General features: G+C 49.9%; 1 protein-coding gene across 1 annotated transcript; it reads right to left on the reverse strand.

The window, feature by feature from the left end:
• Nucleotides 1–1,340: 1,340 nt before the first annotated feature.
• RABGGTA (Rab geranylgeranyltransferase subunit alpha) lies at nt 1,341–23,648 on the reverse strand. Its single transcript, XM_054995490.1, has 17 exons — nt 23,541–23,648; nt 21,694–21,751; nt 21,400–21,510; nt 20,739–20,860; nt 20,426–20,613; nt 18,276–18,473; nt 11,832–11,915; nt 10,700–10,782; nt 10,515–10,616; nt 9,105–9,210; nt 8,966–9,017; nt 4,800–4,888; nt 3,283–3,371; nt 2,853–2,969; nt 2,048–2,161; nt 1,741–1,828; nt 1,341–1,588 (listed from the first exon to the last, which is right to left on the reverse strand). Exons 2-17 carry the CDS (start codon nt 21,694–21,696, stop codon nt 1,440–1,442), a joined length of 1,695 nt encoding a protein of 564 aa, XP_054851465.1. The 5' UTR covers nt 21,697–21,751; nt 23,541–23,648; the 3' UTR covers nt 1,341–1,439.
• Between the last annotated feature and the right edge of the window lie 646 nt (nt 23,649–24,294).

Consider the following 24,294-nt stretch of genomic DNA (forward strand, 5'->3'; position numbering starts at 1 on the left):
TCGAAGAGATGATTTCAGTACAGTGAAGTTTCAAAAGGACTGGGAACTGGGCGGGTGGGGCTGAAGTTTAGGGTTCAAGGGTAACAGAAATCAGGTTTGGGTACTGTGATAGGATATGAGCGTGGGGAGGAAAAACAGCAGTTCATTTTATGGAAAGAAGAATTGTCCCCACCTACACCTTGCACCGAGAGAAAGGCATCCTCTCTTACTATGGCCGCGCCTATTCCTTCCCACTCTATCAGTGCAATCTTATGCAGAGTTACTGCAGTCTAAGTCAATTTAAATCAATAGGTTTAGACTGGTGTAACTGCACGGGATTGCACTGTATGTCTTGGCCCGCTGTTGAAATTCAGACTGTATTCTCCTTAAGGCAAGGCCCCCTCTTTTGCTTCAGTGATTCTGAAAAGCGCCAGGTGTACAAATAGCGGTGTTTTCATGAATGGAAAAAAGGTAAAAGGTAACATGAAAGATTTTCTTTCCCCAATGAAGAACCGAACGGGAAAATTGGCTTTTTTAAAAAAAACCCAACGAGTGTTTTTTTTGAACGTTCGCAATAATACCAGGACTACACTTCAGGTTTTCATGTGTTATTTCTGAGCTTCAAAAACGTGAGTGGAAATAACAACACTGACTTGGTTCAATAGCACACCTATAAGACTAACAAAATTTGTGGCAGGGTATGAGTTTTCGTGAGTCACAGAGCACTTCTTCAGATACAGTTAGAATGTGAGTCCATCGGTCTTAGAAGTGAGCTGTGACTCATGAAAGCTCCTATCCTACCACAATTTTTGTTAGTCTTATGAATGCTACTGGACTCCTGCTCTTTTCTACTGCTACAGACAGAATAACATGGCTATCCATCTTGAACTGACCTTGTTCACCATTCTGAGTGTGGCACTAATCTGTCCAGAACGTTTACAGAACCCTCCCCGACACACCCAGCAGAGGGGAAGGGGGGCACCCGCGGAGAGGCCGACACTTGCACTCCCCTCCTGACCGCATGTTCTCCCTCCCACAGACTGCCGCTCTGTAAACTTCAATTAAATGGAGAGCCAAGCTGTAAGACCAGGACGCCTACATTTCCCGTCAAACCTTGAGGGAAGCTGACAAGTGTCCAACCTGTGTCAGGCGTCACTTGTTGCTTGGCTCTTAGCGGCTGTGCAGCTGAGAGGGGCGGAGCAAGTAAAATTAACACCCTCCCCAATTATTCCACATGGATAAGAGATGGGGGGGGGAGGTCAAGCAGCCGAAGCAGAATGTGGGTGGAGCCTGGTGGGTTACCACGGCCTGGCTCTGTGGACGGTGCTTTGCAAGTCAGACACTGATACGCATCCCAGAACTCCTTTCGATTCATTTTTATTTCTTCATTCCGATAAATTAAAGGTGTCAGCGCACTGCTGGGAAAGGGATGAGTTTGAAGGGGGTCGCCCCCCAGCCCATCAGGTGAGGATAGTTGCCACGTCTGGAAGTAGCGCGGCAAGCTCCGATTGGACGCCCGGGAGTTGGCAGAGAGGGTTGCCCTGCAAGTTGAGATGGGCGAGCTTTGGGAAAGACGCCAGAGGTTGGAGGGCCGAGGGTTGCCGGATGCCTGCGGGAAGGCAATGGAGTTAAGGAGTACAGCGATTCCTAGAGCAGACCGTCTGTACCCGCGCTCCAACCGAGGGGTCTCCCTGCCCTGGTTTAACCTCACCACCTCATCAGGGTACGCAAGAGGCTTCAGAAGCCAAGCATCAAGGATACGGTTGTTGCAGAGGGAGAGTTCCTCCAGGCAAGGGAGCGCAGGCAGCCCCTCGAGGGTCTCGATCTGGTTCTCATCCGCTTCCAGCACCTACGGCAGAAACCGGAGAACCAGAAAAACAAGTCCAATCCTTGTAGGAATCAGAGAACTAGGTTCCACCTGCAATCCTAGATAGAGTACATTGAGCTTTGTGGAGCTGACTTCTGAGTAAGCATGCTTCAGAATGCACTGTCAGAAACCAATCCGTTAGGTCATTTTGAAGAGCTAAGCGATGGGAGCAGGTAGGGAAGAGAGGGGAGAGGGGCTCACCTCGAGGCAGCGCATCATGGCCAGCGATGGGGGCAAGCAGTGGAGGCGGTTGTCCGACAGGTTCATGTGGGTGACCACCAAGAGGTGCTCCAGATGGCAAAGGACGGTGAGGCCCTGGGAAGAGAGAAAGGGAGGCACTCAGGGGGTCCCCTGAGGCCTCCTGGCTTGTTTCCCCTGTCCGCTCCCTCACCCGCAAGAATCAGTTTATTTATCTGAACCAGAAACGTATCAAAATTATGGTGTGGAAGTTCAGTGGAGCATTTAAAACACTTCTTGTTACTGTGTCCCAGACACAAGGTCACCGAGTTCAAAACTGCCGACTGCCGTATGAAGTAGAGGTTACAATGTAGTATGAAGATTTGGGAGACCCGAGTTCTAATCCTCCTTCAGTCATGGAAGCTCACGGGGTTACTCTGGAGCAGCTGCTCTCTTTCAGCTAACCTGCCACGCAAGCTGCTCTGAGCTCCTTTGGTAGGAGAAATCCGTGAGAAATCAGTGGCAGTACAGAGGGAGCCACCAATTATCTCAGAGAAAGAGGGCATTTGTGTTTACCAAGAGGAATAAATTTGCTCTTGGACAGCACAGGTTGTTGTTATGAAAAAGGGTGCCTCTGATGTTACATCAGCCAAGCTAAAGGTTTACTTTTAAAAATATCTGTACAGAATTTGCATTATTTTTTAGATTAATTGCCTCCAAGCTTTCTGGTCCACAGCTGTCTGAGTTTACCCAAATGGCTGCTGCAGCCTGCTTTGGTCTCCCCAGCCTTTCCCCCCACCCCTCTCCCATCTAGGCTCCTTTTCCCTACCTTCTGTGACAGATCCACCACTCGTGATTCGGCATATTCCATCTTGAGGATGCTGTTTTCTATTAAGAATTTGCTACGTAGGTCGTCCAGGTAAGCCGAGCGCATGGGATCAGCAGCCTGCGTTGGCAGAGGGGAGGAAGAAAAGAGATCAGCAGGCATTCCCTCGGCTGAAAAAATGAAAGGTTCTGGGGGCGGGGGGGGGGGGTCCAATCCTGCCTGGAAATGTGGCCTCTTGAATCTGGCACCTTGTTTTCCTAACCTCCAGGGAGTGTTTTGGGGTAGAAGAGAATGATAAGGGCACAGGGATACTCTTCATATGCTCAGAGGCACTATGTATTCTTGCCAGGCAGGCTTTAACAGGATAATGGTCATACTGCCTGAGTAGCTCAGGATTCAAAACTGAAATGACTTGATGATCTCCCTGCTTCACCTTCAGGGTCTCAAAGTAGCTGAGGGTCTCGCGCTCGTAAACCAAGGGGTCTAAGGCTCTCATGAGGAGGACGATGGTCAGGAGACACCCTAGAGAGAGAGAAAGAAGAGAGGACACGGAACAGAGCAGTGAGGTAGAGTCCACTCACACCCTTCACATATCTGAGGACTGCAGGATGAGAAGGAGCTGAATTATGTGGCCTATAAACAAACCAATCTGCGTGTATTTGCTTATTTTGCATAGCATTCCATGCTTTTGGTCATTTTCACCCATCTAGTGCTCTGCCAAGGGTGTCTTCATGGCGTGATGACATCAGAAATCGCGCCATGAAGACGCCCTTGTTCCACTAGTTTAGCGCTATGCCAAGATGGGTGAAAACGACCTTTGCTAGTCACAGAGAGGGGCCAGATACTCCATCCGCTTCCCCATCCCCAGTCTAGCTTCTGGGGTTTCACCAGACGTTGCCCACACGCTCTTAAGCCCAACACTGCAACCTTGGGAACTGGCAAGATCAAGATGGGTAGCAGTATTAGTCTGTCTGTAGCAGGAGAAAAGAGCAAGAGTCCAGTAGCACCTATAAGAGTAACAAAATTTGTGGTAGGGTATGAGCTCACTTCTTCAGATACTTGAAAACTGTTTAAATATATAAGAGCAAGTTGCTAGTCCTTGAGGTTGCAATGAAATGAAGCAAGATTTTTAGGCTTCTGAATTACGGGCCCTGCATGCAGAGTAAGCGATGAGAATAATCCTCCAAAGTAGCACCCTTGAAGTCCTAGCATTTACTTTTTCTCCACTGTGGGGTAGCAAAGATCAGGGGAATTCTGCCTTTGCACAGTACCATAGCAATACAGAGAGAAACACGGAAGTCAACAACCCCGCAATGTATCATGACAGACTAACTAAAGATAATAAATAATTCAACAGCTCTAGTGTCTATTGCCTATTATTAAGTCTTTCTTACATGTACAGATTGTCTTCAATATACTCTATTACATGCAATCTTCCCTCAAGACCTGTACATAAAGTGCTAGCGCAACCATTAACAAGTAGCTATGAACAATCGGTAAACATCATTTAAAGTGCTATGCACTTTAAATGTTTTTCCACCCCACCCTCTTCGATCTGGACTGGAAAGTTATATCCTATGAACTTAGTATTTTGGTTCGTCGCTGAATATGCTGCGTCTTGCCTTGTGTAGCACTTTAAATGATGTTTACTGACTGTTCATAGGCACTTGTTAATGGCTGCGCTAGCACTTTATGTACAGGTCTTGAGGAGGGAAGATTGCGTGTAACAGAGTATATTGAAGGCAATCTGTACATGTAAGAAAGACTTAATAATAAGCAATAGACACTAGAGCTGTTGAATTATGTATTATCTTTTGTTAGTCTGTCATGATACATTGCAGGATTGTTTGTGCAGTACCATTGCAGAGGCAAAGAACAATTGGCAGTGCGCAACCACCCTTCCTCCTGGGAGTCAGGGACGCCACTCGAGTGGCCTGCCCAGATACTTACACTTGTTCTCGGGTTCCAGGGCCTGCAGTTCTTTGCAAGACTCCAGTTCGGACTGGAGCACGGTTGATTTTTCAACTGACAGCTCACACCTGGAGCAGAAAGAGAGACAACAGCCGCAGGATAATCAGGGTGATCTTGAAAGGGTGGTCTTGTGTGTATGTGTGTGAACAAACTTCTGCCCAGGTGCCAATATGCAAGTGAAGACCCAGAAGAGACAGAGAGAGTCAGGACAGCTGAACTCTCGTCAGAATAGAGTTCCTTGGACAATCAAACAGGGTAAAAGACTCTGCAGTTTCGCTCTCGGTATGCGAGATGCAGAATGAGCGGAACAGGCTCCCTCGGGAGATGGTGGGCTGTCCTTCTTTGGAGGTGTTTAAGCAGAGGCTGCATGGCCATCTGACAGCAATGCTGATTCTGAGAACCTGGGCAGAGCATGAGGAGGAGGGCAGGGAGTTGCATCAGTGCTCAGTTCTCGTGGCCCCTTCTTACACATCCAGGGTAATGCCGATCACCACTTTGGGGTCAGGAAGTAATTTTCCCCAGGCCAGTTTGGCTAGGGATCCTGATGGTGTTTTGCCACCTTCTGGGCACAGAGCAGGGGTTACTGGGGGTGTATGGGGGGGGGTAGTTGTGAATTTCCTGCATAGTGCAGGAGGTTGGACTAGATGACCCTGCAGTTCCCTTCCAACCCTATGATTCTTTGAGCATCCTGGGGAGAAGGTGTGGTTGGCCGTGGCCTGCTCCTTCTCTGCATGTAGGGGAATTGTCATCCAGCAAAGCATTCATCCACATGGAGTGGTGCTGGCCAGACCACACACGTCGACTACCTCGATCTATAGCCTACAACAGAACGCTTTATAGAGCGGAACCACAAGTGACGAAAGGCACAGGTTGGACACTTGTCAGCTTCCCTCAAGTTTTGATGGGAAATGTAGGCAGCTTGGCGGAATGTTGGACGTGACAGTTGAAAAGTCCATTGGACAGCAGTCGGAGAGCGAAGCTGCGAGACCAGGATGCCTACATTTCCCATCAAAACTTGAGGGAAGCCGACAAGTGTCCAACCTGTGCCTTTTGTCACTTGTGGTTCCGCTCATAGTCTGGAGATCCTGATGAAGAAGGGGGGCGGTGATCAAGAACTGGGAAGCATAAACTCTGTATACCTGTGTGTTCGTGCGTGTAAGAGAGAGAGAAAGGAGGGCAGATTTTGATTGACTGTTAAGAGGACCCCACTAACTATGGTTTAACAACAGAAGCAGTGACTTCAGGATGGAGACGTGGGCTCTCTCTTCCTGGCGTTCTTCAAACGGAGGCTGTACAGCCATCAGGGAATACTTCACCTTTGGATCTGCCTTAAGCAGGGGATGGGACCGGATGGCCTATAAGGCCCCTTCCAACTCTTGGGATTTGTCTACCAGCAGAGAATTCTCCTCTTTTTATCCACGTATCTCTTCCTCTCTTACATGGGGATTCTCCACATTTCCTCTTCTTCTCCTACCCCGCCATTTAGCTCTAGCAACTCTGCAGCAGTTTACTGGGCTGCGCATACAACTCGTTTTTCAAATCTTTGACATCATAAGAACATCGGCTTGCTGTGTGCAGATCGGAGAATCCCAGTGCCCCCTTTCACCTCTGATTCAAGCAAACGGAAACCTCTCACCGCTTCCTGCCCTTGCACTTAGGAAATATCTCCCCCCCCCACCCCCAGAGGAAGCATCTCTACAGAAATCACATCTCATGGTTCTAGCTAGCTTCCCCTTCCCCTCCCCATGAACTGCTTAGGAAAGCACGTTGCTTATTATAGCCTTTTGACAACTCAAATGGCACCCGGCCAAGTGACTCGGAAACCAAATTTCAAAGAGCAGTCTTGCATCACGGTGAGCATGCCCGGATTGTTTTCTTCCGCCACCAGGATCTTCCTGACCCAGATTGGGCAACCAGAAGGCAAGACGTCTGAACAGCCAAGAATCATGCAATGGCCCTTTGCCACAGAAGCCAAACGACGAACGGGATCTTCACGCAGAAGCAATGCTCTCCAGAGCCTGGCAGGATTTCAGCCACGTTAGCATTACTGGTTACTGTTTGAGGCGTACTTTTAATCCACAAAGCACCCTGAGGTTGCCATGCTGTTTCTCCTCACAACTCGGCCATGCAAGTCACAGAGTCTCTCTACACGAGACGCCTGGGCGCGTGTTCATCAAGTGCAGGGAGATGCAATGAGAGCCGGGAAGCGTAGTTTAAAAAGAAAGAGCTGGCGGAGATTGCTCCTCAGAGGGTTTGTTAATTTCATCTTTGCCTCCCCAGAGGCTCTGTCAATTTCACCTCTCCAGACTAAAACTGTGTGGGATGGCAACCAGAGGGCAGTGAGGAATGGAAATAGGCTGGAGCTGCCTTCCAGAGCCGGGCTTGGACCTGGAGAGGTTATAATGGGCTGAAGTTTCCCTTCTGGCATTTCACAGCCCCTTCACACAGCTCCAGTGTATAGCAAAGCCTTTGCCCTGCCACCAGCTCTGTCTTTTTAAACTACCATTCCCAGCTAACGTTGCATCTCCTGACACGTGTTCTTCTCATGTCAAATGTCTTGTGTAGAGAGGTTCACAATTATTCCCATTTTACAGATGGGAAACTGAGGGTGAGAGTCTGTGACATGACCCAGGCCGCTCTGTGAGTCCAGAGTTGATGTGGGACTTGTACTCAAGACTGCAAAACTCGAGTCAAGCTCTCTAGCCACCAAGATAGATACACTGGGTCTGATTAGGACCACGTTGTGAGAAAAGAATATAAGGAATTGCCACGTTGAAACAGACCAGCAAGCCAACCTGAGAGGGCCCCTTCTTGATAGCAAGAAGCCTTGATAGCAAGGAAGCTCCTAATGAGGCAGGATGGAGACAGCTGTTTCTGGTCTGCAGGGAGGTTTCATTCCTAGATTAGAAGCCATTCACAGGCCTGTCCTCTTTGCATCTGACTAATTCTCCCCCCGCACCCCCGCCCAAGGAGTTAGCCATGTTAGTCTGTAGTTGCAAAATAGTAAAGAGTCCAGTAGCACTTTTAAGACCAACCAACTTTTTTGGAGCATAAGCTTTCAAGGACCACAGTTCTCTACGTCAGATGCATCGTCAGCTTTCGAGGACCACAGCTCTCTTCATCAGATGCATCGTCAGCTTCCGAGGACCACAAATGCATCTGATGAAGAGAGCTGTGGTTCTTGAAAGCTGACGATGCATCCGACGAAGAGAGCTGTGGTCCTCGAAAGCTGACAATGCATCTGATGAATAGAGCTGTGGTTCTGGAAAGCTGACGGAGCATCTGACGAAGAGAGCTGTGGTTTTCAAAAGCGTATGCTACAGTAAAGTTGGTTAGTCTTAAAGGTGCTACTGGACTTTCTTTTTTTTAAAATGCCATGCTAACCTGTGGCTGCCACGGCATCTGTTGGCAAAGAATTCCCTGGATGCCACAGGGCGGAAGGCCTTCTTCGACAGTGCTTTATTCACTGTTTACTAAATTTAATTTCTCCTCTGCTTCAAAACTGTGTTTTTCATATAAGGGTTATAAAAATACTTTGTGACATTTTGCCTGGCCCTAATTAAAAGGTATTACACTACTGAGTTCGGGAGGTTTTGGAGGGAAAGGGGATCGTTCGAAAGGTCGTAAGAACTATCTACAGCCTTTGTCTACCATAAAAATCTCAACCAGGGCTTCAGGGGCACCTTAAAGGTGCATGGGAAGAATAGCTGAGGCACAGCCCAAGGGTAGAACAGGAGGAGACGGCAGGCACAGCCTTGGGCCCCTGCAGCCTTCACTCCAGGCGAGCCCCAGGCAATGGCCGCACCACTGGGGCTTGGCTGGCTTCCAGCTGCTGGCAGTGTGGGGGGGGGAGATGATAGGAACAGCCAATTCCAGTCCTCTCTCCTGAACCCACAGCGCTGTCGCGAACCCCTGCCCATGCTGGTGGTACCAGAAGAACTCTGTTTGCTCAACGATCAGTGGTAGACCACTCTAGGCCAGCAGCAAGAGACCCTGAACTGGCCCGGTCTGCAGAAGTGCGAGGGACCAGCGAAGCAGCCCTTGGAGGGCGCAGAGATCTCGACATGCAAGAGGGAGCCCCGCCTCGATAGGCTTCGTGCAGAGAACAAATGGGCTTCGGCCCGTCCTTCCCTCCCTCTCCTCACCTGAAGATCTGCTCCTCTGTGACTGAATCTTGGCTCCAACAATCCTTGTGTCCTGTGGGAGAGAAAAGAAAGAAGGCGTGAGGAAGCCTGAGGAGGATACGGGGGCTGGGGTGGGCTAAACGGGTCGCCTCGGCTTTACCTTTGAAAAGGACGCACTCCTTCTGGGACTGGCCCTCTGCCCACAGGACCCGGAAGGTGTGCTGGGGCCAGTGGTCGTTCAGGGCTGAGGTGGGCAAGTCGCACAGCTTGGGAAGCATCCGAGAGTTAAGGAGAAAGCAAAACCTCTAGGAAAACATTTTCCCATAGGATCAATGGCTCATGGCTCCCTCCTCTCATTTATGCCAAGCAGCCTTATCAAACCCGGGACGAGAACCCAGAATGCCTGCTCTCTTCCTCCTGCCCCCCCCCCCGGACCCAATTCTGAGTTAGCGCTTTGTCCCAGAAGGGCCAGGGCCGACTGAGGAACTGATAACTTCTAAGCAGGTGCAGACCGCTTCCGGCTCAATACCGAGCACCCGCCAGCGGGTTTACACACATCCAGTGTGTAGGGAAAAGGCATCCAGGTCGACTTCTTTGTGCAACACACCCTCAACATTTCATAAATGAGTCTCGGCCTACTCAATCCCTCCCATTCCAATTCCCTTTTTCCATCTTAGCAAACTAGCAGAGACCAGAAGCCATTTGTTCCCCCCCGCCCCTGCCCTCTGACGTTCAACACATAATCTCCCTTCCCCAAACTGGGAACTGAAACCAGCCATCCCGGGTTGCAATAGACTTCACGTCTCTCTCATCGCATCTCACGTGTTTCTCTAAAAAAAAAAGGATGTTTCTGGCCCTTCTCTACTCTGTGTGGATACCCACATAAGCCCAGGGTTTTATTTTTTAAAGAATTTTTATTGGATGGGTTTACAAACATAAACATAATAATCATTATCATTTTCCACCCCATTGCATTTTCCCCATCCTTTCCCCCCTCCCTTTTCTAATGACTCCCAACAGTTTTCCATACCCAACTTAACCTAAAGAATATATACTATAAATTCTTAAAGTCTATAATAGTATATATAATATATGACTATATAATATATACTAATCTAATCTATTTAATCTATTTAATAGTATTAACTATCTTAATATAATACTTATCTAAATTAAAAGTATAAAAAAATATATAAGTATATAATAGGTATATATACTAACTAAAAGACTTCTCCTACTTCTGTTACATCACTAAGATATCGTATATACTCCCTATTACCTATAGAACCTTATTATTCAACCTTACTACTTCCCATATAAATATGCTATCTTACTCTTAACTTTATAGTACTATAATACTATACCTCTATACTAATCCAATAAAATATAGTAAAATATACCCCCTTTTAACCTTAAGTAAGTTTCTATCTCCCCCTTAACAACTATCCAAAGACCAAAATTTTCCCTTCACGTCCCACTTTTTCTCCACACATTTCTTGAGTTTTTCCCAGCTTAAACCGGAGGGCGGCATTCAGGATGTTTCTGGCCCTTCTCTACTCTGTGTGGATACCCACATAAGCCCAGGCTTGTTACGGCCATCCGGGGTGTGCCACCGGACCACCAGCGGGGACTCATCTCCGAACACAATCAGGTCGTGAGATGCTGGAGCCACCTGGAAACAAGAGAAGGAGCTCTCTAGGCACGTCGCAAGGTTGGTTTCCCTCAGATGCCCCCCCCACCTTACGGGGGCCTTACCGCTACGGGGTGGGAGAATGCCACTGCTAAAGAGGCATCTTCCCTGTTCACGTAGATACAGCGAATCGATGGCTCTGGGTCAGCTGTGGAGGAGGGAGAAGGGAAAAGTGTCCACACAGGAAAAACAGAAAAAGCATTCAAAACCAATTTCGCTGCATTGATCCCACCTCTCTCAAGATCTCTGGAAATCCCGGGATGCCAAGATCTCTTGGAAAGAGATCCCCTTATAACATAACTACAAAAGGGAAGCCGGGTTTGAAATGGGTCTGCAACAATGGTGCAGAGACACTTCTGGAAGGAATGAGGCCTGTGGCTTCCAAAGCAGGAGCCACACCTCCACAGAGGAACACACTCAAGATCGCTTGGGGCAGACTGGTGACTGTTGTCCCAACGGGTCCCACTTCCCAGCTGGTTATAGAAACGGAGATCAGCTTTCCCCCAGAATTTTATTTATTTATTCATTTTATTTAAAACATTTTAATGCTTTCTTTCCCACACAACTTCAGGATCCCACATTAAAACAAGCTTCAAAAATACATACCCATGTACGAACAATTAAGAACAACAATGAATAAAGCACAAATGGGAATTCTGCAAGCTCTCTTCCCACAACCTCTCTCTCCCCGCCAGAACATGAGCACTCGGGGACTTCCAGCAAAACCCATCTGCTGCAAGTAATACCACAGACAAAAGAAAGTAATTCTGCACCCAACGTGTAATTAAGGTGTGGAATTTGCTGTCACGAGACGTGGCAACGGCTACAGGCTCAGCAGGCTTCAAAAAGAGATTTGACACAATCGGGGAGGAGGAGAGGCCTGTTAGCAGCAATTAAGTATGACAGCTAAATGAAACCTCCATGGTCAGAGGCAGTATACCTCTGAATACGAGTTGCTGAAAAGGTCTACTGCTTGTGATGGGCAGCCACTGCCTTCGTGCCCCGTTTGTGGGCTTCCTGGGGCATCTGGCCAGCAGACCGGCCTAGATGGCCTGATCCGGCAGGGCTATTCTTATAAGCCAGTGCCCCCTTCGGTTTCAGCCACAACTGTGCCCATGACCAGGGCAGTGAAGTCTGGGTGCCACAAAGCATTCCTCTCCCCCTGCCCCTTTGCCAGATGGCATGCTTAGCTCCTACCTCGGCCCAGGAGCCACCGGTGATAGAACCAGGCACTCTGGTCATTGGGGTCGGTAAAGAAGGCGTTCTGCACCAGCTCCAGCTCTGGAAAGAGAAAACAGGGTCAGCTGAGTAAATGGAAAAGCAAGAGGCAGGAATTATGATGCAGGCACCATAGGGGAAGAGTTCTCCTAACCAGCATATTGTGGCATGTGCTTCTGCAGGTTACAGCCTCCTTTCTCAGTTGCACAGAAACGGACTGAGAAGGCAGAGGGAAAATCATCACAAATACAGAAATGGGCAAACCTGCATGTAGAATTGGTTATTAAGCACAGGGTACAGATATCCAAGGACATGAGTTGTCTTGTGAAGAGACAGGGAAAAAAAATTCCTAGCCCCTCGGAAGTTAAACGTTAGTGCACACCGGACAAGGTGGGATAAAATCTTGGAAGCTGGAGAGAGACAAAGCAGGACTCATAATGGCGAGGGGGTGGGGTCGGAACTGCTGTGTTTTGCAGAAGCCCCTTGGAAGAACAATCCTGTGTGAGCTCAGCAACGACACCCGTACCAGATTAATTGGCAACATTTCATCCAGGCTTGCAGAAGCCGATTTCACGCGGTGCAGAATTCAGGGGGTGTTTTTAAAATCAAGAGGAACCAGAGCAGGTGTACATGCGGGGTGCGCCCGACTATGCAGGAGGCCGGCTACTCCCTTGCATTCGGTGCCTTTCCCAAAGGCAAACTTCTAAGGATGCTTTTAAAAAATGTCCCATTTGTAATGCCTGGCTTGTTTTGACTATAACGTTCATTCCTTGGACAAATCTTGGCGAGCTCTTCAAGGACAAAATCATGTAAGGGCCCGGGTGAAAAGCTGTGCTACTCTCTGAACATGCTGGGTATTACAACTTTTCTGGAACACACCTGAGCACATGATGTTGCCTTCTCCTGAAACAGACCCATGGCCCCTCCATGTACCTCTTGCCTCTGGCAATGGTTTTCTAGGATCTCACTTTACCCACCACCTGACTCCTTTTTAACTGGAGATTCAGGGAATTGAACTTGGGACCTTCTGCGTGCCAAACAGATGCCCTGCCACTGAGCCACAGCCTCTTCCCAGCCTGATCAAGGAGTTATTTGCACCTTTTGAGGTTCAGCATCGTGTGCTGGCTTTGGACGTTGATGTTGCCTCTCTCTTCTCTTCCCACCCTCTCCCCCATTTATTTCTCTTCCCCAGTTGACAAGAGCATAACAGCATCAAAAACAAAAGCAGCAGAACCTACTTCTCTCTCTCTTAACCTTTTCCTCTCCTGTTTCTACTTTCATGGAAAAACCAATAAAACATGTTTTTTAAAAAAGAAGAGAAAGTCCCTGCATTTTGTTATAGAATCATAGGCTTGGAAGGGACCTCTAGGGTCATCTAGTCCAACCCCCTGTACACGGCAGGAAATTCACAAATACCTCCCTGGGCGTGTAAGAAGGGGCCACAAGAACTAAGCACTGATGTAACCCTTCCTGCCCTCCCCCTCATGATCTGCCCAGGTTCACAGAATCAGCATTGCTGTCAGATGGCCTTCGGGCCTCTGCTTAAAATTCTTCTAAGAAGGAAAGCCCACCACCTCCCGAGGAAGCCTGTTCCACTGAAGGACCGCTCTATCAGGAAGTTCTTCCTAATGTTTAGCTGAAAACTCTTTTGATTTTATTTCAACCCGTTGGCTCCGGTGCGACCTTCTGGGGCAGCGGAAAACAACTCCGCGGCATCCTCTGTACGACAGCCCTTCAAGTCATCTCCCGGCAAACCCAAAATGGTACATGGCTTTCATTCCTTTTCTGATTCTTCCTGGAGTGAGTGCTGTGGACAGCGTGGGAAAATAATCGGCCCCAAAGATGAAGAGCTGAAGACAAGGGAGTTTGGAACGGAACCAGACCAACAGGGAAATTTCCCCACCTCTCTGCTAGGGAGCACTTGTGGTGGCTGTACAGCAAGTCAGACCGGAAGGCTTTGGTGTTGCCTGCTTAGACTGGAAGCAGCTGTCAGGGAGGGGCCTTTCTCAGCACCTCCTGAGATACTTTCATTGGGGGTACCCAAGACCAGACCCTGTGCATGCCAGACGGCGGCTCCGTCACTGAGCCGCTGCTCTCCTTCACAGCCGAAACGTGGGAGATAAAAAAGCCGGACCCCACACTAAAAGTGAGATGACCCCCTCCCTCGGGAATCTTTAAGCATCCATCAATCACTCTTGTACCGTGCCACAAATGCCTGTGGTTCTTTACAAAAGCTTGTGAACAAAAGAAACCAGCCCCTGTCCTGAAGGCAGAAGAAGAGAAGGACAGGAAATGACAAAGCAAGCCATGCTCCGGTTTGGAGCCAACGACTTCTAGGAGAAGGGAAACTTTGAAGGAAGGAAGCACCCCGCCACTGCGCGAGTCCCAGGAATAAGTGTCAGTAGCACAAGTGTGCGTTGGGGGTATTTCGGGCTGTGGAGGGTGATGGAGCAGCAGGAGCAAATCAGCAGACTGAGGCAGAAAGGCACGGCAGGCCAGTTTCCACACGCCAGAGACCCACCCACGGCTACATCTGGGGCTCAGCAGAAACACGGCTGACAGTAACTCCACAAGGGAGTCTCTTTCTGCATGCAACATGGCTTTTGTGCAGCCCTCAGCAGTTCTGGGGCACCAGACTGAGCCTTCCCCCTTCCTCTATAGGACCCTCCAGCCTGGGAAGACACAAGCCCACAGGGGTTTGGTTAGTCACGTGCCTGTTCTGAGGGCTGAGTTCTTTTAAGAAAGTTTGAGGGGCTGTGCAGCCCTGGTGCAGGCGCGTGGGGTGTGTGTGTGTGTTAGCTTTCAGCCTCGCCATTCCGTGAAGTATCAAAGGCCTCAGGGCTCATTTAAAATATGCAGGAACCTGTTTGGGGGAAGGAGGTGTGTAGAGTCAAAGGGCTCGGAAGGGGAAAGTCAGCAAGACACATTTGCACAGTTGGATCCCCTCACCCAGGCTTTAAGGAGTGCCGCAAGTAAAGTGCTCAAGGAGTGCCATATTAAGGTACAGAGCTGGTTCTGACCTTCCACGGCCTGGGATGATGTGTGGAACTTACTGCCGGCAGAATGTTGCATGCGTCAAGCTTAAAACGACAGCTCCCCAAAGTCGCCAGCAAGGAAGGCAAGAGTTTGCACAAATTATTCTCATGACTCAACTTTGCAGAGATGGACCTCCTTTGCAAATGTATTTCTTTCTCCTGTCAGTTTGGGGTGGGCGTTATGGTACAGTGGCAAGACTTTGGTTAGCGACCCCTAACCTAACTACAGATCCAGAGGAGTTAGCCGTGTTAGTCTGTAGTTGCAAAATAGTAGACTCCAGTAGTACCTTGAAGATTAACCAACATTATCGTAGCACCAGCTTTCGAGAACCACAGCGCTCTTCGTCAGAAGCATTGACAGCTCTCTTTGTCAGATGCATTGTCAGCTTTCGAGAACCACAGCGCTCTTCGTCAGATGCATCTGATGAAGAGAGCTGTGGTTCTCGAAAGCTGATGATGCATCTGACAAAGGGAGCTGTGGTTCTCTAAAGCTGATGATGCATCTGACAAAAAGAGTGGTGGTTCTCGAAATCTGATGATGCATCTGACAAAGAAAGCTGTGGTTCTCAAAAGCTTATTCTATGATAAAGTTGGTTAGTCTTAAAAATAACCTAACTATACCTTCTCTCCCCGTCCTCACCAACTACCATTCCCTGGGATCCCCTGGAAAGAGGGAACGACCTGCTAATCCAACTTCAATTGGGACAGGCTATAGCCTGGTGGTACCTGCTTGCATAGAAGGGGTGCCCTAGACAGCCTCCATTTCTAATTAAAGGCTCTCAAGGAGCGGGTGTTGGGTAAGCCCCCTCCCAGCCTAGAAGAACAGCTGCCAGTCAAAAGAAATGGGAGGAATGGCTGTGAAGGATGAGATAGAGTGGTACCCAAGAGGGTAACCTCCACAGTCTGTGCCAAGCAAACAGGGTCGTTTGCCCTTCTGATTGCCAGCAAGTGTGAACAATGGCAGAAGGGGTCCAGGAGAGGAGAATGTGGCTCAGCACAACAAACTGAGTCGCTCAAGGTGCCCCATTCATGACTTTTCCCTTCTGGCCCTTCCCTGTCAGTTCCAGGGGGACTGACGTCCTCAGTAGGCATCACACAGCTTCATGCATGCACCCCACCGGTTTGTGAGAGTTCACCACTTAGCAGCCCTAAGGACTAGAAACATAAGAGTAATAAAAAGAGTGGAGACGCTAGAGGTGCTGAATGCGGAGCCTAATGGCCTATAATGTCTGCATTTGGGAGATGCAGAAAGGAGCAAAATGTTCAGACCGGTGTGGGGGGGATGGAGCAGCAGCAGCCTGCCCCAGGCAAAGTGTGTGTCTTGCACATGCCCTCTCCTTGAGGTCTGGATGAAGAGCAGACCAGACAGAAGACGGATCTAGGAGAGAAGACGGCGACTGAGCAGAAGGAACTGGGTCCTGCCTGCTGATGACTTCGCCCACTCCTGATCCTTCTCTGCCAGTCGCAGGGCGCTGCCCTTCAAGCTCTGGGATCCGTTCCCACACTTCTTCTCTCCTTAGGACACCTGAGGCCCAGCATCGGTCAAGTGGCACGCCAAACAAAACAGACCAAGAGCCAGAAGCAACACCCCTTTAAGTGGCAATGGCTAATCCCCCTTGAGCTGCAACCCGCCCAGGTGAGAGGGGATGGGCACTGGCAAAGAATCTCTATGTACACTTTTACTCATTGCACAACCATTCCCCTTCATGCCCGGACCTCCGCGCCCAGAAGCTGAGAGAGTGCTGCCCTCTGACTCATGACCCCACACACCCATTGCAGAGCTGGGAAGAGAGCCTTCCGGAGACCCGCTGTCAGCGTCGCCTCTGCTGGAGCTGGGAACAGAGCCCAGCCGCCTGGCTGCCCTCTATTTGACACGCTGAAGGGAGGGGCCTGGGTGCAGGTACAGCCGTCGCTCTGACTACTGAAGATTCATCTCCACTTAAAAAAAATCAGCAGGTCTGGCAAAGGCACCGTGCCCGAGAATCAGGAGAGCTGCTCCCAAGCTGAGAAGGTAACACGAGGAACTGAGGGGACTATGGTCTGCCCAGGCAGGAATCTTTGTCATCCAACTTGCCTAAAATCCACTTCGAAACCTATAGGCAGCTGCTTCCTCCCAAGACACCGGAGAGAGACAAGCAGTCTCTCTTCTAATCCTCTCCAGGGCATTCTCCCTTAACCAGTCCTGATCTGCACAGCCTGACCTGGGTGGTGAGATCTGGGTGGCAGGAGGCAACTTTGTGGATTTGGTTCTGCCAAAATGGAAAGAGGACCTTGTAGTCCAACCCCAGGCACCTGGAAGGAAGTCCTACTTGGTCCAATGGAATTTATTTGGGAGAAAGCACGCTTAGAGTGGCAGCCTTGGAGAGACAGTGGTTGAACATCCTTCCAAGCCAGTTTGTGCTAACCCTGGTTAAGAACCCAAACCATGGCTTGCTTTTCCGAACACACAAGCAAGACCGCAATTGCAGAAGCTTATCTGCTTTGTTTTCCTTCTGCTTGGTGAACTCCCATCCCCAGGGGTAAGAGCCTGCAGAAGGGGAGTAGCATCATAACCAGGGCTTGTCAATTCATACCAAACCATGGTTAGCAGCAACCATGACTTGCAATCCCACTTTGAACCAGGGTCCCTGGCTCCAATGCCAGCCAATGGTTTTTCAAGTTGTGATCTCACACTAAACCACAGTTAAGCTTCCTAAACCACACTCTTGTGGGATGTCTGAATCCAGTCTCTTGCATCTTCCTTGCAGAAACTGCCATGCCAATGAGACTTTACTTGTCACTGTAATACTTTTCCATATGAAGCTGTACGCCCCCCCTCCAGTCTAGATCTTGCATCCTGCTCCCCAGATCTGGAAACCTCCTCTGCTACATCTACCCATTTCCACCAGTACCTCCCTCTTCCCTCCCTGCCAAGTAATTGGGCTGCAGGGCTCATGCATTCTCACACCCACTCCTTCCCATTCGGAGACCCCAGCAGGGTCATATCCCACTGCTTTGGTTGAGCCAGAGACCTGACTGACTTGGGGTGAAGGCTGTGGCTCGGTGGCTGAGCATCCGCTTGGCATGTGAGAAGGTCCCAGGTTCGATTCCCCAGCAGGATAAGGCAGCTGCGGAGATGGAAGATCTCCATTCAAGACCCTAGAAAGCTGCTGCCCATCGGACTAGACAAGACTAACCTCGAGAGGCGGAGGTTGGGTTTGACTTGGCAGAGGGCAGCTTCGCATGCTGATTGGCCTGTTGCCAGCACGGCACATTTGCATCACAAATGGGGGAGTGTTGTGTCCTCCAACCCCGCCCTGAGAAATACTGCATCATGTGAGGACACAGGCCAGTGGAGCTACACTGGGCGTTGTTCCCTCTTTCCAACCTCCGCCCCCAGAAGAGCAACCTTTGAGAAGGACTTCCTCTGTGATGCGGCCTTGTTGGTGGGGATCCGGGTGAAGCTGTGGCAGGAGGCGGCTGCGGTAGTGCCAGGAAGAGTAGTTGGAGAAGTTCCGGGTGATCAGGCTATCGCTGAACGCCAGCTCCTCCTGCGGGGGGACCTGCGACTGCTGCACCACGAAGCGGCGGTAATCCCAGCAGTGAACTGCAGAGGACAGCACGGGGGGGGGGGGAGGTAAAAGGTAAAGTGTGCTATCAAGGTGATACGGCAATCTCATGAAGTTCACGGCAAGAGATAACCCGAGGTGGCCTTCCTCTGCAGAGCAGCCCCGTTCTTTCTTGGTGGCTTAGCGTTCTTTCTTGGTGGCCTCGAGAGCTCTGTTCATTTATGGATGCAAGCAAACTTGCAACCATTTAATTAGCATCAACAGTGCGTGCTCGATGCTATACGGAAGGCAGAAGAGGGACAAAGCTTGCCCCAAAGCTTTGAGGTCCACTCCAGAAAGATGAGGCCAGGATGGGAGGACAGCTTGGGTCAAGGATTTACACAAGAACCACAGGGATAAGGCAAGGAAGGATCAGTCCGGCAGTGGTGAAGACGGGAAGGGGGTGACAAAGAAGCAGGGCTCTGGGAGGGAGGCGACGGGAAGCAGCGAGAGGCTGAAACTTCCTTCTGTCCAATTGAAGGAGAATCAACAGATCATTTGGACTTCTGCTTTCTGCACCTTTCTCAAGAGGTCTTAAGAGCTGGGAAAAGGGTAGGAAAAGGCAAAAGGCCGAAACTTCCTGCCGTCCGATTGAAGGCCAGTTCTGTTACCAACAGAATCAACAGATCATTTGGACTTCTGCTTTCTGCGCTTTTCTCAAAGGGTAGGAAAGGGCAACTCAAAAGATCAAGGGGTTGGAAAACCTTCCCAAGGAGGGAAGGGTGAAGAGTCTCTGGACTTTTTAGTTTAGAGAAAAGGTGACTAAGAGAATACACAATAAAACGTATACAATTACCAATGGGGGAAAAATGGACAAAGACAGATTTGTCTCCCCCTTTTGTAATGCTCGAATTTGGAGTCACCTAATGAAGTTGCTAGGCAGCAACTTGAGAACAGACAAAAAGAAGTACCGCAAGTTAATCACACCTTGCACACCGCCACATCAATGCATTGATGGCCTCCAGCACGGATGAAGTTAAAGGAGGCGAAACAAATTCAGAGAGGACAGGTCTATTATTATAACAGTGCGCTGTTATTAATGGCCATTCATAGCTATGAATGCCCCTTAGCCATAATGGCTCACTGCAAACTCATGGTTCAGAGGCAATGTACCTCTGAATTCCAGTTGCTGCGGCAGCAACCCGGGGGAAATGCTTTGGTCTCCATGGCTCCACTTCTGAGCTCACCAGGGTCTTTGGCAGGCCACTACGGGAAACAAGATGCTGGGCAAGGTGGACTTTTCTCTCACATTCTCAACCGTCAACTTATTTTGGAATTTATATAAAATGGAAAGAGAGCAAGAAGGGATTGAAAAGGAGGCAGGAGATTCGGCTAGATCTTCATCAGCCAGCTAGAACGTATTGTCTTGCTTCAGACAGATGATTGGGGAGGGGGGAGTGTGACTTTTGAATGCTCCCCTAAGGAAATAATCCCATGAAACTTTCCTTCTTTCCTGATGTGCTAGTTTTCAGTTTATGGGATTTTTGTTTTAAACGGAGAACCGCTTACAAAAACACCTCTTCTCTCATCCACAATATGAAACAGACCAATCCAAATGGCCATCTAGTTCTGTGGCATGTGTAAATCAGGAAATAGTTCTGGAGAGAGGTGGCTAGAAGCTTAAGGCCAACAGGCCTGGACAGAAACATCCTGTCCCTTTAACAGGGGCTTAATGTGTGGAAATAGGCATCCGGGTATGGAGGGTGTGTGTGTGTGGGGTGGGGTGGGGGGTCTCTCTCAGCTATGCCAACCACTGGATAGAAGAATGCACAATAGGTCAACAAAAGTTTGCTTTATGGGACAAAAAAAGGCTTTCCTGGGACAATCTTCTAAGGGTATTTTTGTCTCCAGAAGACCAGGGGCCGGGCTGGGTGTATTGTCATGGAAGCTCTCAACAGCAGAGACGCAGGGCTAGAAAGAGCAGAAGAACAGGGAGGGATGAGAGGCTTACAGTTGCGTTCGTCGATCTCCAGAAACTTGTTGCACAGCTCCAGCTCTCGGTCCCAGTCGGGCTCCGGGATGTGCTCCATCACCCAGCAGCGATGGTGCCAAGTTCCGTAAGATTTGGGGTTGACACGCAAGCAGGACTCCAAGAAAGACAGCTCTGCTTTGCAGAGGGCTTGCATCTCTTTGGGGGTCCTGCCATGGAAAACAGCATGAGCGGAGGGCAAGGGGGGGGGGGGGACGGGACGGACAGAACCACATCTTGGGTCTGCGTCACCCCCCCTTCTCCCCTTGCATTCTGCTCCCACCTCCCCACTCACTCCTCCTCCAGGTGAAGGAAGATCTCCCGCCGGAAGTTCCAGAGGGTGGCAAAGTCCGGGTTAGCGCCCAAGATCTGGCTGGTCAGCTCCAAGGCTTCCTTGTCCAGTTGCTCCATTTTCCTCTGCATGAGAAAGGGAGGCTGAATGGCCCATTTTGTACTTGTTCAGCTCCATCCTCTCTAATTCCCAGCGTGAGAGGAGTTTGCTGCCTTCTCCCGTAAGGATTATCACAGCAGAGCCAGGACTTTAGCAGAGGAGACAGCCACGGGTGTGCGTGGATAGCCCTTGCCATACAGCACAAGGGGCAATGGGTCTCCATACAGTCTAGTTACTGAGTTTTGGCTCTGCCTAGTAGGAAAAGGGTGGTGGATCAAATGGGTCTGTTGCATGCACCGCAGGGGGGCTGGAGCCAGCCATCAGGAGTTCACAGGTCACTTCTAGAGTGACAGAAGGTCCACCATTTACTCCCTTCCTTTACACTCTGCCTTCCTCACTGAGTCTCAAGGTGCAGTGGCTCCCTCCTTCCCCACTTGTTCTCTCCCTTCTCCCCTAAACGAGGGGCAGGGGCCAAGCCCAGAAACCCCAGCAAAGGGCTCCATGGCGGCGATGCCACATTTTGCACCTGGCTGTGCTCCGTCTCCCCCCCCCCCCAAAATCTCACCTTCTCAAAGATGGCTTTGGTGGCCGTCACATAAAGGTGCAGCTTCTTCTCCCGCTCCAGGCGTTTGGCTTCCGCCTGCTCCTCTGTTGTCTTTACCTTCAGCCTGCCGTGCTATGATGGGAAATGGGACCCAAAAAACACCATGGAGGGCAAACAAAGTACTCTCTGGGAGCTGTGTGGATGACCACAGGGGAGAAAAAATAATACCCCAACAGAGAACAGCTGGGAGGGGTTATTAGCCAAGGGCTGTGTGTGTGGGGTGGGGGAGAGAGAGCAAGCCCCCTCCCAACTTACCATATCGAAAGCACAGCAAAAATGACTCCAAAGGGGGGAAATGAATTAATCACGTCTCCTAGAAAATAAAAAGGAAAGGAACATTGTGGGAACATTTCTCATTTTCATTTAATCTTCCTGCAGGCAATGTGATGCAACAGTGGGCATGGTCTCTCTCCAGCCACTTTATCCTCAAAACAACCCTGCAGGGCTGGCTGGGTGAGAGAAGGGACTGGCCTAAGATCTTCCAAGGAAGGGAATGCAGCACATCTGGATCTGGCCTTTCCTAGAAGCCCTTTGGCCCTGGGAAGATGATAGGTATGCCTCCTCTACAGCAATATCCGGAGACCTGGTGCCAGGCACAGAGGCAGGGTGAAGGGGAGGGGGCTATATATCAAACCCCCTTCTGCAGCCCTCCCTCTCTGAGCCATAAAACATGACATACAAACATTAGAAGGGCAATTAATTCCTGACCAGGGTTTTGTGCTGTTAATAGCTCCCTGGCAGGCAGAAGTTCTGCAGGTGACATTTTCTTGATATGGTGAGGCAGAAATTAGAAAGACCCTTCATTGTGTTCCAGGCCTGCTTGTACAGATATTAGAAGACAAAGCATCTCCATCACCCAAGTCCTGCATTTTATCTGCCACATCACAGAGGCTCTCGCAGAGCACAAAGAGGGGCTCACCCCTGGAACCACCACCTTCCCTCACCATGCCCTTACACAACAACCCTGTGAAGTGCCTTGCCTCCTTTTGAGCTTCACATGCTGAGAAAGGCTCATGTGGGTTCCCCTCCCATGCACCATTTGATTGACAGGTCCCAGGGCCATGGGGGGGGAGGGTTCCCATCGGAAGCCTTCTATGTCCCCACATTGTTACGCCTGCCTCCCTTTGCCTGCTCACAAGCCCAGGACAAAAGCAAAGGCTCGGAAGCAAAAGCTGTCTCTCTTCTAACGGGAACTGTAAAGCAATTTTGAAGGTAACTGAATCATCATATTAAGGACTTATACAACACTTTCAGAGTTGAAAGTGCACCGCACACACAATAACTTGCAATCTCTGCATCTCTGTAAGATGGGCCACTATTATTATCCCTGCGGGTGATAAACTGCAGGGGGGGGGCTTTTTCTTTTCATGCCATTTAGGCATCCAGCTCCCTTTTGATGGGCCAAGCGACATACAGAATTGCCATCCTGCAAGATCTCCTGGAACTACAACTGATCTCCAGGCCACAGAGATCCGGGCTGCTTTGGTATGCATTATACCCCACTGAGGTCTCTCCCCAGCCCCTGCTCTCTCCTATAAGGATAATAACACACTTTGTAAATTGCCCTGAAGTTGTCGAATGTTGTTGTTGCTTTTGTTATTATTATTATAAACCGAAGTAGCAACTCTACAGACCACGTTGCCATTGAGCAGAAGTGGTCCTCTAGGAGGGACTTTTGGCGCTGTGCGTGCAAGAAGTGCCTGATGCTAAGCCCGCCCCTTGGATCTATTGCGGCCAATCTCATCTCCTCAGCGCCCGAATGCATTTGACTGGATGGGCCGGGGATTGAACCCGCGACCTTTTTGCATGCAAAGCAGGCGCTCTGCCTCTGAGCCACAGCCCCTCCCCGCTCAACTCGGCACCCGTCCCTGCCACCCCGGTTACTCCAGCTCCGCAGGAGCTTCCCCCTTTCTTGTCCCCACCCCCTTTTGCACAGAGGAAATGGTCTCTTCCACGGAAATCTGCCTACACTCCCACAGGAAGGGACCATTCTAAAAGCAAGCGGAGGGGGATCGGGAGGGGATCACAGAAGGGAGCAGCTGGGCCGTAGGGGGCGATACCAACCAGCCTGGAGGGGGAGATGAGAAGATAATGGAACTGACCGTAGCCGAGTGGTCTCGTCCGCAGCGGCTCCGCGGACGATGCTGGGAGCCTGTGGGCGATTCCACCTGGGGCGCAGCGAGGGGGCGGATGGGACGTTGCGGAACGGAGATGGAGCCTACCACTGACTGGAGCAGGGGATCAGAGAGTCGAGCCCTCCAGTAAGGGCAGAGCGTCCCCATTCTTAAAGGGGCCGCGTTAGCTTTTCTTAAAAGGCTGAATTTTTAATATGGTCGTGAAAACATGAGATTGGTGGAAATAGAACTGATCGGAGTTTGAGACTACAGAGATCATTTCCCCTGGAGAAAATGTCTGCTTTGGAGGGTGGACTCCATAGCATTATACCTCACTGAGGTCCTCTGTAGGCTCCATTCCCAAATCTCCAGGAATGTCCCAAGCTGGAGTTGGCAACCCTCGATCCAGGGCTCAATAAATTGACCTTTTATTTTAGATTTTTAAAATCTTCCTACTTGGGGACTGACCTAACACTCAAAACAGTTTTTGAGAGCTGGCTGAAGAACGGAATATTAGGTGGATAGCTGTGTTGGTTTGCAGTAGAACAGCAGGATTTGAGTCCAGTGGCACCTTAAAGCTCGACAAGATTTTCAGGGTGTGAGCTTTCGAAAGTCAAAGCTCCCTTCTTCAGATACAGGCGTTGACTCTTGAAAGCTTACACCCTGGAAATCTTGCTGGTCTCTAAGGTGCCTCTGGGCTCAAATCCTCCTATTGTGAAGAACGGAGGATGAGGGGGAGACA

Source organism: Eublepharis macularius, chromosome 12 (assembly GCF_028583425.1).
Source record: "Eublepharis macularius isolate TG4126 chromosome 12, MPM_Emac_v1.0, whole genome shotgun sequence".
In the NCBI taxonomy this organism is placed as follows: Eukaryota; Metazoa; Chordata; class Lepidosauria; order Squamata; family Eublepharidae; genus Eublepharis; species Eublepharis macularius.